At 52.4% G+C, this 11,648-nt stretch overlaps 1 protein-coding gene across 1 annotated transcript in view; it reads left to right on the top strand.

The window, feature by feature from the left end:
• The window catches only part of LOC118922238 (guanylate cyclase soluble subunit beta-2-like), a 47,713-nt gene that overhangs the window by 35,444 nt on the left and 621 nt on the right, over positions 1-11,648 (top strand). Inside the window, exons 10-14 of the mRNA XM_057489154.1 lie at positions 628-948; positions 3,686-3,834; positions 4,443-4,589; positions 7,643-7,797; positions 10,596-10,747. Coding sequence (XP_057345137.1) covers positions 628-948; positions 3,686-3,834; positions 4,443-4,589; positions 7,643-7,797; positions 10,596-10,747 — 924 coding nt within the window. The remainder of the gene's footprint in view (positions 1-627; positions 949-3,685; positions 3,835-4,442; positions 4,590-7,642; positions 7,798-10,595; positions 10,748-11,648) is intronic.

Below are 11,648 nucleotides of genomic sequence, written 5' to 3'. Positions count from 1 at the left end.
AAAGTCCAGGTTACAGAGTGAAGATGCCCGGTAACCACATTTCTTGGTAATTGTGGGGTGTGATTAAGGGTCATTTTATTATTTTCTTCCACTTTTTCATTTTTTTGCAATGAATGAGTGCTGCTTTTATGGTAGGATAACAGACATACCTACTTTTAAAGAAACATGCACCTGGGTCCAGGCAGCCAAGTTTCTCTGGCAATTCAGATTCACCGCCTGCATGGTGGGGATGCCACCATGGACTGCGGAAGGGGAGACCACCACGACAGGTCCCTGGGGAACACTGACATTTAAGGAGAACATTTAAGGAAAACGAGCAGACAAAACTATAGGAAAAATGGGAAGAAGTGGGGGAAATCTCAGAGAGAAAGCAGCGTCAGGGAGGAGGGTCTGCTGAATGCCATCAAACGGCAGAAGGGCTGGCACGGAGGGAGCTGGCAGACGTGTGTTGAGTGGGGGGCTGCCTGGAAGCAAGAAAAGCTGCCGTGGAGAGAGGGGGAGATGGCAGCACAGATAAGTCTCAGGAAGTCTGGCCAAGTGGAAGGAGGGGGGCCGGGCAGTGGGCACGAGAGCTTGGCGATCTGCTGCTGACGCGCCCCAATGTCGACTTCTCTCCCCGACGGGAAGGCCAGATGATCTGGATGGCGCCCACGCGGTGCATGGTGTACATGTGCTCCCCGAAGCTCCGCAGCCTGTGCGAGCTGGAGGAGCACGGGATGCATCTGTCCGACATCGCCCCTCACGACACCACCAGGGACCTCATCCTCCTGAACCAGCAGCGGCTGGCCGAGATGGAGCTGTCCACACAGCTGGAGCAGAAAAAGGAGGAGCTGCGGGTCCTCTCCAGGCACCTGGCCGCTGAAAAGAAGAAGACGGAGACCCTGCTTTATGCCATGCTGCCTGAGCACGTGGCCAACCAGCTGAAGGAAGGAGAAAAGGTCGCTGCAGGTGGGGCCCTCCTCCCGGGGACCAAGAGGTCAGGGGCTCGACTCTGAAACCAGGAGGGGCTGGGTTTGAATTCTGGCGCCATCGCTTGTTAGCCACATGGTCTTGGGCTGATTACTTATGCTGCATCTCTTCAGTCTTCTCTCTTCATTGAGAGAAACAAAAAATACCAGAAAGAAATACGGATTAAATAGAAATGCCTGTCAGCCATTTCCACATACATTATGTTCTCTAAGGGTGGAGAGCTGTGTCCTGAGACTGGCCTCTGCTCAGCTCTTACAGTGATCAGGTTTCTTCACCGTAAGTGGGACCAACACACCCACACGTTAGCTGAATCATGGGGTGCCCTACGGACCATGCAGGGAGAGCAACAGCCATTTCTGGAGGGAGGGCGGCTTGTTGGCTGTGAGCTCATTCTCTGTTTGTCGTGGTGGGACATTTAGCCACCAGATGTGCACTGTGAATGTAGAGGCACCGTGCTGTCCCGGGTCCCGGGTACCCAAGGGGTTCACAGTCTTGTGCGTCTGACAGATATAAACAGGATAAAATAACGGGCGGGGTGGACAGAGGAGAGGAAGCCCACATCCCAGTAGGGCGATTATTGTGCTGGGATCTGTGTTAGACATGTCACATATGCTGTTTCGTTTAATGTTCTGACCATTTCTGTGAGGGAGGTGTTATTATCCAGAACAGCTGAGTGAATTTATGTTTGTGCCAGTTTATGAGTAAAAGGGCAGAAAACCAATCAGAAGTCCGTCTAGCTCCAAAATCCACATTTTTTTCCCCTGCATAAGAAACACAGATGATAGGGAAATTTACAATAAAGAGGTGTCAGGAGAGAAAGGGCTGGGGGCAGGGTGGGGCTGTGAAGGCTCATGTAAAATGTACAGCATTTGAGCCAGGCTTTGAGTCTGTATTCCAGAAAAAAAAGGAAGGAACAGGCATTTCAGGAAAATGGTCTAGCAGAGCAGAGGCAGGCAACGCGAGGTGAACACTTTGAGGTGTCGTCCCAGAACATGGGGTACATAGCACAGTGGTGCCTGCAGCTGGGCGGGCAGATGGGATGGGGTGATCAGTGCTGACTATTATCATGGAAAAGAAGTTGCCTTTTATTACAGATGTGGGAATTCACTGAAGTTCCTTGTTTCTTATAATGCAAGTGCCATGATTAGTTTTATAAATAAGATTTTGGCTGCAGCAGGGTGGATGCCTAAGAGGGAGGCAGACGCCCCTCAAAACACCGTAGAGTTACGGTTAAGGCCTGAGTTCGGGAGGCATGAGGTGCAATCAGCGGGGTTTCATGACTGTTAAGAGGGGGGAGGCAGAGGTAAGCGTCAGCGAGGACTGCGAGGTTGCTGGTGTGGGAAGACATGACCCCCCTCTTAAGGCAGAACCAGACAGCAGGTTTGAGGGGAGGGTGGTAAGGTCAGCTTCAGAGCTGCTGAGTTTGGAGTGCCTGTGGGGTCCCCACATCGCCTGGCCGACAGGCAGTTGGGAACTGTGGGGACGGCTCCGTGGAGCCCTCTAGGCGAGCTGCTGATCTGGGAGGCATTCCAGGGTCGTTGGTTAATCACGGGGTCTAAGAATGATGGATAAGATCCCGTAGGGGTGAGAAGAGGAGAGGGCTGAAGCTTAGGGAGCATGTATTATTTAAAAAGAAAGAAAAGCCAGTGAAATATATTAAATGAGGAGATCAGAAAGGTAGGGAGAATACGGGGAGAGAATGGTGGGCAGAAGGTGACGGGCAGTCAAGCTGCACGAAGGGAAGATCGTGGCCAGAGGCACCCGGGTTTGAGCAGTCTTCCTGCAAAGGCTTGCTGAGCATCTACTGTGTGCCAGGCCCGCTTCAGATGCGGCACAGGCAGCCTCTCACCTCACAGAGCTTCTGTTCCAGTGGGGGAGATGGGTCACAAGCAGACGAACAATCCTACGTGACATTTGCGCCATGTGAGCCTCGGGGGGCGGGAGCGGCCCTCAGGCGAGGACAGGTCCGGGGACCGCATGCTAGAGGGAGGCGTCAGGACGTTCTCACTGAGGTGCTGTGTTGAGGGGTGAGAGCCCCGTGGGTATTTGAGAGAAGGGGGAGTCAGGCAGGGGAAGCGGCAGGTGCAGAGGCCCTCAGGAGGAGGAGGCCCTTAACATGCTGGAGGAGCCCCAGGGAGAGTGTGGCTGGAAGGACGGTGGTCAGAGGGGGTGCGGGGAGACGTGAGGTCTGAGAGGCGCAGAGACAAGGGGGCCCTTATCGGCCACGGTAAGGATTTTGTGGTTTATTCTAAGTGCGGTGGGAGCCATGGACGGTCTGAGGCAGAGGAATTGGGGATCTGAATTAAACTGATCGTCTGGCTGCCATATGGAAATCACCACGAGTGGGGCCGGAGCAGAGCAGCCAGAAGGGTCAGGAGGACATGCTGAGCATGTGGCGGCCTCCCCACTGTGCAGAGATGGGAGGCACTGCTTCACGGTGACCGGTCTCTATCGGCCCTGGCCCCGGGTCTCCCACAATTCAAGCTGTGCCTCGGCCCCCCTCCAGGGGCTCTGTCCCGTGCTTTATGATCCTGCCCACGCCATGACCAGCTCACCGCCGGCACTCAGGAAATGTCTGCGGGGGGGATGGGGAATGGCGCCTGGCTCCTCTCCCCCAAGGCACAGTCAGATTTGGTGCCAAAGGGCACTTGAATTCAGAATCACAGGATGATCATCCTATACTCTCGGCCACCCTGACGCCCAGTCTGTGTTGCAGGAGAATTCAAGACCTGCACCATCCTTTTCAGTGACGTGGTGACGTTCACCAACATCTGTGCTGCCTGCGAACCGATCCAAATAGTGAATATGCTGAACTCAATGTACTCCAGGTTTGACAGGTTAACCAGCGTCCACGAGGTCTACAAAGTAAGGCGCTTGCATCCTGTGGGGTGTGGAGGGGGCCGTGGGGTGGGTGGTGCGGGGCGGGGAGGGCGCCACGGGTGGGTGGCTGTCCCCACGTGCTCCACAGGCAGGAACTCGGCCACAGGTCTTCCTTTGCCTCCGTCTCCGCCGGTCTGGCGTGGGTGGGGATGGGGTGAGGGGGAAGAGCTAAGGGAATTGGGGCCGCTTTAGGAATTTCAGACTGCTGGGAATCCTTTTACAACACCCAGAGCTTAGATGCCTTTGATGGCACACGGTTTCCTCAGGGAATAGTTCTCCTACTCCTTAAATTCAGCAGGCAATCTAACCTAAAAATATATAGATATGTGTGTCTATTCCGTAGTGTCATGTGACAACACGGAGCACCTTCTCCTCTGGGGCTTGTGTCCACCGACAGCGGGGAGCCTTTCGGCCTCTTGGGGTTGTTTCCTGGGCAGTTCTCACCTCACTTCCATCCTGCTTTTCTAACTCCCAGTAATCGCCACCAGCTTGAACACTGCCCTCCCAGCATATGTGGAAACCGTCAGTGCATGTCAATTAGTGACATCTTTAGGGCACCAAGGAAACCCTCTGAACACCCCCCTCCCCTGCAGGTGGAGACCATAGGAGACGCCTACATGGTGGTGGGGGGCGTCCCGGTGCCCGTCGGAAACCACGCTCAGAGAGTGGCCAACTTCGCCTTGGGGATGAGGACGTCTGCGAGAGAGGTGATGAATCCTGTCACCGGGGAGCCCATCCAGGTAGACAGCCCCTGGGTCCCCTGCCTCCTCCTGACCGTCTCTCCAGAAAAGCAGGATTCTGCATCCTGGCCGCTCAGACGGAGGCCGGGCGTGGTGCGGGGACCAGAGTGGGCGGCTTCCCCCTGCTCTCCCCCTCCCTTGCGGTGTCCCTGTGTGACACAGACGCTAGTAAGGACGCCGCTCTCCCAGCCTCTCCCGAATCTCAGCAGAAGCTCCGAAGCCCAGGACTTCCATGTGATTCCCTAAAAGCCTTTGTGCAGAACGCAGGGCAGGACTGAGCACACCCCCCCCCGGGGCCTGGCTGGGCTCAAGCCCTCTTGAAAGCCAGCTGGCTTATAATTCCTGCACTTTTAGTCAAGTATTTCAACGAGTGGTTCAGGTTTATGGAAAAGCCAGGTTTTCCCCTAATAAGGGAGACTGTGTCTCCACCCTGCCTTCTGACAGGGTTGGAGCTGAGGCCCAAACTCCACGGGGCAGTGAGATGCTTGGGAGCGCGTCCCTCCTACCGCGGGCCCACCGTGGTCGCCCGCTCATCTTCCCCCCGGGGAGCTGCCCTCCACGGACGGAGGCACGTTCACACGGGGGAAATGGGCCATTTGGGGAGGAAAAGTGGGCATCCTTCTGCCCTCTGCAGACCCTCCCCGCCCTGAGACAGCTTTGTGTGGGGTCTCTGCTCTTTGAACTCAGACGCTTCCCTGCTCCCGGCAGTCAGACCTTCAGAATAGATTAAACAGCCAGCTAAAAGTAAATACAGACAATTATCAGTGGAATATGATTTTTCCAAATTAAAACCCCTGTGCCGGGGATTCTGAAAATGCCCCCCACCCACCGCCCTGCAATGAGGTGAGCTGAGATATGCCACCGGGCCTGTTACTGCGTTCCCACCGCCTTCTGGGCGAAAGCTGGCGTTGGGAAGCAGCAAGAACAGTGCGTCCATAGTTCTCGGCAGCTGTAATCACACAGACACATCTGCTGAATAAAACCCCCAGGATAATAAATAAGAGATCAAGATGGGAGATAAGGAGGGTGTGAGAGAAGGTCGGATGGCAGGTCAGTGTTTCAGTTGAAGGACTCTAATGAAACCCCTGAAGAAAAATAATTGAAGACATGCTGCTGTGTAAGAAGAGCATGTACGTGGTGTGTGCATGTGAAAGAGAGAGAGAGAGAGAGAGAGAGAGGCGTAGCTACGGAGATGCTACACCAGTGAGAGTGGGATTAAACAATGGGCTCCTGGAAGCTCTCATGGTGGGTTTACCAAGAAGAAAACAGGAAAAGATGTTCTCAAGTCAAAGCTAAGATAAGAAGAGGAATACGGGAACATCATTAAATACCCACCAGACCAGCACATCACGAGGGTTTGTCCAAGGAAAGGACTTGAAACCTTCCCTCTCAAGAGCATTTTGCTGCCATGTCAACAGCTTTACAATGAGCGCCCTTTCATTAGTGTCTCATTCACACAGCCTTTAAAATACATTTACTGAGGTCCTGCTGTGCATGTGGCAGTATTACTGGGTGTTGGACAGGCCCCCTTTCCTAGAGGGATTTGTAATCTTAGTTCAGGGAGAAGAAAATCTAGCATGAGAAGGTGACTGAGACTGGTTGGGAGACTTCTGTTCCCATACTGGTGGTCTAAAGACAGAAATCAGCAAAGAAATAGAAATGAACTAAATTCCAGAAGGTGACAAGCCTTTTTTCAAGGGAGATGTCCCGAATTATATTCGTCTCCAGCAGAGCAGCCCCAGAAGGGATCCACCGGCGGCCAGGGCAAGAACTCAGCCTAAATTTCAGGGAACTTTCAGTGGCCACACAGAGACTGGAACGGAAGTTTCTAATCCCCCAAGGTCCTGTCTTTGATAAATTCTGGGCAGAGCCTGTATGCGCCTACCAGGCCTTCCCGCAGGCCATCACAGAGTGCGCTGGGTTATTCATCAGAAGGCTGGGAGAGACCCAGTCCCGGGATGGAGGGACCTCCCCAGGCAGGGCACGGCCCACGGGAGGGAGGAGGCACAGGGGGCCTGGGAGACCCCGCTGAGGAGCTCTCGGCCCTCATCAGGTGCACTCAACATTTCTACTTATTAAAGAAAATGAATACACAAATCCACGGAATGGGAAAAATCTTTGTAATACATATATATTACATCTCTCTCTCTATATGTATATATATATAGAGAGAGAACTCCTATATATTAACAATAAAAGATAACCCCATTTTTTACATTAACAGAAAGCTTGAGCAGACTTCTCACATAAGAAGATACATGCATGAAAATCATTAGCCTCAGGGAAACGCACATTTAAACCAAAATGAGCTATCATTTCCCACCAACTGGAACATCAAATGTTGTGGAATGTGTAGTAATGGAAGTGTCACATTGTTGATGGGAATGTAAAATGATACAAAGACTTTAGAAAACTGTTGGGCAAAGTTTTGCATGCCTGTGTGTGTGTGTGTGTGTAACATTAAATATACATCTACTTTGTGATCTAGAAATTCCACTTCTAGTCTTACCTAGGAAAAAATGAATATATTTGTCTACAAAAAGATCTGTGTAAGAAACTTCAGAACATCTCAAACTGGAAATAGCCCACGTGTTCATGAAGTAAAGGCTGGATAAATTGTGGTATATTCTCACAATAGAAAAGAATTCACAATAAAAGAATGGGTGACTCATACATGTAACAGTATGGATGAAATCTCAAAAATATTAATTTGGATAAATGCAGCCTGATACCAAACAGAATAGAGTGCTTGAGGGCATCAATGTGAAGTTCTAGAACAGGCAGATGGGTCTTTGGTAGAAGAAATAAGAAAGCAGTTACCTTTGCAGGGAGGGATGCTACTTAGCTGGAAGGGCAAAGGCGATTTTTCTAGGTAATGGAACACATCTGTGTTTCACTCTGGATTGTGGCTGCAGGGATATATGCTCCTGTCAAGACTCATGGAGCTAAACACGTAAGATGTGTCTTTTTGTTTTAGGTAAATTGTACCTTAGTTTAAAAATAAAAGCAGGAGTATGCAATGGTCCCTTTTCAGTGAGATTCTCTCTCTATAGATCAGAGTGGGGATCCACACAGGACCAGTCTTAGCAGGTGTGGTTGGGGACAAGATGCCGCGGTACTGCCTGTTTGGAGACACTGTGAACACAGCTTCCAGAATGGAAAGTCACGGGCTGCCCAACGAAGTGCACCTCAGTCCCGCCACCTACAGGTAGCTGTCCCCTCATCCACGTCTGCCTTTGTCCTGCCCTCCTCCCAGGACACCCAGAGTCTAGCAGCCATGTGCTGGGGGAGTAGAGGAAACCTGTGTTTTTTCTCCCATGCCACACCGATTTACAGAAGATGTTGTACCAGACAATACAAAGATAGATTTGCTCTCAAGGAGCATATGGTCCAATGCAGGGATTGGCAAATTATAGCCACAGGCCAAATCCAGTCTGCTGCTCATTTTTGTAAGTAAAGTTTTATTGGAACACAGCCAAGCTTTTTAATTTACTCCTGGCCTAGGGCGGCCATCATGGTACAACGGCAGAGGAGCCCCTATGGCCTGCAAAGCCCAAAAAACTTACTACCTGGTTTTTTATGAAAGAAGTTTAGTGGAAGAAGGACAAAATATTCAAATAATTACTTTTTCAAAGCAGGATAAGATGCATAAAAATACTGATGGTTTCTTGGGAACTTGTAAGTCTTTCTAAAGTCTTTTGAATATGCCGGTTCATTTACTCTTGCAACAGCTCTAGGAAGATGTGCTGTTACTACCCTCATCTACAGGTAAGAAAAAGTCCCACAAAAGGGTTAATAACTTGCCTCGGGTCACAAGGTTGGGAAGGAAAGGAACCTGCACACAGCCAGGGGGTCAGGCTGGGAGCTTCGCAGAGCCCCACTCTGCATGCTCAGGTCTGCAGAAGGCTAGCAGGTGCTCTGGGGACCCGTGCAGGGCTGGGCATGCAGCACAGAGATGCTCTCAGAGGAGGACATGCCTGGGCTGTGTCCTGAGTGAGGCGCTCCCAGCAGGGCTCAGCCGGGGCTGGGCTGGGAGCGAGAACCAGGCAGCAGACGCATAGATGCAGGGTCAGTGCCCCACTACAGACAGTCCAGTCGGCGTGGAAAATAGCAGCAGAGCGTGGAGGGAGTGGTGTGCGCCCTGCGGAAGGGCAAGGGTGTACAAGGGAGGCGAGGAAGGGCCCTAAAGCATGTGAGACCCGAGACAATGGCCAGGTCAGGGTCCCATCGGACACAACTTTGCTCAGGCCATGGAAGGACAGATCTGAGCACCAGGAAATGGGACAGACAGCACCCCCATGGAGTTCAGTTTGAACCGGGACATTGGTGGTGGGATTTGAGGGAAAAGTAAAATCAGCAAAGCTTGGTAATCACTGGAAATGGAGAAAATGAGGAGGGAGGGCCCTCGAGTGCCTCCCAGTCTCCACTCTGGGCGACCAGGGCCTGAGTCTGTCCACCTGAGAAGGGATGCATAGGAAGCATGCTGTCCCCAGGGGCAGACCATGTGCTCAGGTTTGGCAGTGTTGAATTTGAGGGACTGTGGAACATGTAGGTGGAGGTGCCATTAAATGGGTGGATGGAATCTGGCATCAGGTTGTTGGCTGGGGGTCCAGACTTGGAGTAAGTGACATACTGGTGGTAATGAAGCCACGAGAGGTGATAAGATCACGGGGGAGGGCAGTGCAAAGAAGTAACGTGTCAGTGGTGGACAGAGGAAGTGAGGCCGGTGCTGGAGTCACAGGAGACAGAGGGGAGCCGGGGGCGGTCAGGGTGAGAAGCACCCTTGTGAGTATTTTTAGGCAGGAGGAACTGAACAAAAATGTCGAGTATGGTAGCAAGGCCTGGGAAATGTTCGCCAGAGGTTTGGGGACGTTATTGGAAGTGGTCGTGCTAGGACTTGGGGTGGGCTCTGGGTTATGCATTGACGATAAAAGGAAGGGAGCTTTTGTGTGGGATTAAGGCACAAGATGATCACGTGGGAAGTTTTTTGCTTCTATTTAGGATGGAAGCGACCTTAGCCACCAGGAGGCTGATGGAGGCTGCAGAGGGCAGCGAAGATCGGGGAGAGGTGGCTGAGGGGGCCGGGCCTCGAGGACATGGGGAGGGCGCATGGATGGGTGCCCTTGAACCAGACACCTCATCCTCTGGGGCTGGGGACAGGAGGGAGTGGGGTCAGTGGGGCGAGAATCTGCAGCGTCTCACTTCTAATGGGTGCAGTTTGGTAGATGAATCAGGTTACAAAGCGCGAGGCACGCTCAGCAGCTCCAGTGAGGACAGCAGGTGCCAGTGTGGGACTTGGGGCGCATGGCGAAGGTCTGACGTTCCCTCGGAACTGGCCACGGACAAGAGAAGGTTGAGGGCTGTGAATTTGAAGCGTTGCTCGTCGGCACAGTTCTGTGGGTTTTCATGGTCCTCCTGAGGTCTTCCCCTTGGGTTGGCAGCCAGAAGTCATAGAGTAAGTAGTTAGGATGAACACGTACTTGGGGAAGGTGGGAAGCAGGTGCCGGTATCCAGGGAGCCTCCTGCTCAGAAGCACGGGATGCTGTACATAGCGCCCAGGAGGGGGTGGCGGCAGTGTGAGGGCTGTGCCAGGAATGGAGTGCTGGAGGGGAGCGTGGTGATGGGGTCCCAGGGTTTTGGTGGGTCCCCTGTGCATCCCACTGCCTTAGCACCTGCTCAGAAGTCTGAGCTTCCTGCCTCCCCTCTATGGAGAGGGGTCTCGGAAGCACCCCCTCCCCCATATGTGCCCTGGGTCCCCCCGTGTGTGCCCTGGGCGCCCCCCCATTGTGTGCCCTAGTCCCCTCCTTCCCCCATATGTGCCCTGGGTCCCCCCGTGTGTGCCCTGGGTGCCCCCCCATTGTGTGTCCTGGCCTCCCCCACATGTGCCCTGGGTCCCCCCATGTGTGCCCTGGCCCCGGGCCTCCCGGTCACCCTTCCCGTTGCTGCCCACTCTCGAGTTGCAAACCTGTGACCTTTGCTGTGTGGTGTGTGTTTCTCCCTGTGCAGAGCCCTGGAAAACCAAGGGTTTGAAATAATCGAAAGAGGTGAAATCGAAGTGAAGGGTAAAGGGAAAATGACCACTTACTTTCTGGTCCGGAGCCTGAGCGCCTCCGAGGATGAGGTCCCGGGCAGGCCTGCAGTGCGGCTGGACGGCGCGGGTGAGCCAGCGGGGGGCCGGGTCGCAGGTGTGCGTCGAGGGGGAGACAGACGAATCGTTCAGCGATCCTTGTGCATGTGGAGAAACGGAGGCACAGAGGGTGTTGTGTGACAAGCGTTCTGTGTGGCTCTTAGTGCTGACGTGCAGCAATAGTCCAGGAGCAGATGGCTTCACCTTCTCAATAGAAACAATTGCATTTCTATCGGTAATCGTTTGCAGTGACGCAAAAGCAAAACTGATCTCAAACTTTCCAAACACACTGTCCTTATCAATTATCCTGCTTGTTTGTGTTTTTGAAAAATGCAATTCCTTTTAAAATTATAATAGTGCTTTCATCTCAAAGAAAAACAGCACTGCCATGAACACTGTGATTCAAACTGCAATGGATCAAGAGCCTGTGGAATAATAGACACCGGTGGAGAGTTAGCAAAAGACAAAACAGAAAACCCATATCTGAATAATTAACAATTTCCAAAAAACATTAAATGTTGCCCAGCGTGATTCTGTCTTTTGCGGGGGAAGGTGGGGGAAGATGTGCTCTGGGGCTGAAACGAACATGGAGCTAACGATCTCTCCACTCACCCAACTCTAGTTTGCCCATACCCTATAAAAATGCCACATTTGAGGGTTTACGAGCCTCGGTTCCTTGCCAGATTAGTCCCAACTTACGCATGATGAGCTAAATCCTCATCAGACCCAGAGGTGGTTCTTTCCAGGGCTTTCTCCCTGGCCTTCTACTTAGACATGAGAATTGACATCTTTGAGTCTGTGCTCTGCTTTATGAGTATGTTAATAACTTTACGTAAATCCTCTAATGTAGTTATCACCAGGGCCAGGTTTAGGAGCAGTCCTTATTTACCCACTTTTCCGATGAGGGTAAATGAGGTCCAGAGGGGTTAAAG

Source organism: Manis pentadactyla, chromosome 2 (assembly GCF_030020395.1).
Source record: "Manis pentadactyla isolate mManPen7 chromosome 2, mManPen7.hap1, whole genome shotgun sequence".
Lineage (NCBI taxonomy): Eukaryota > Metazoa > Chordata > Mammalia > Pholidota > Manidae > Manis > Manis pentadactyla.
This window is presented reverse-complemented; position numbering and strand designations above follow the sequence as displayed.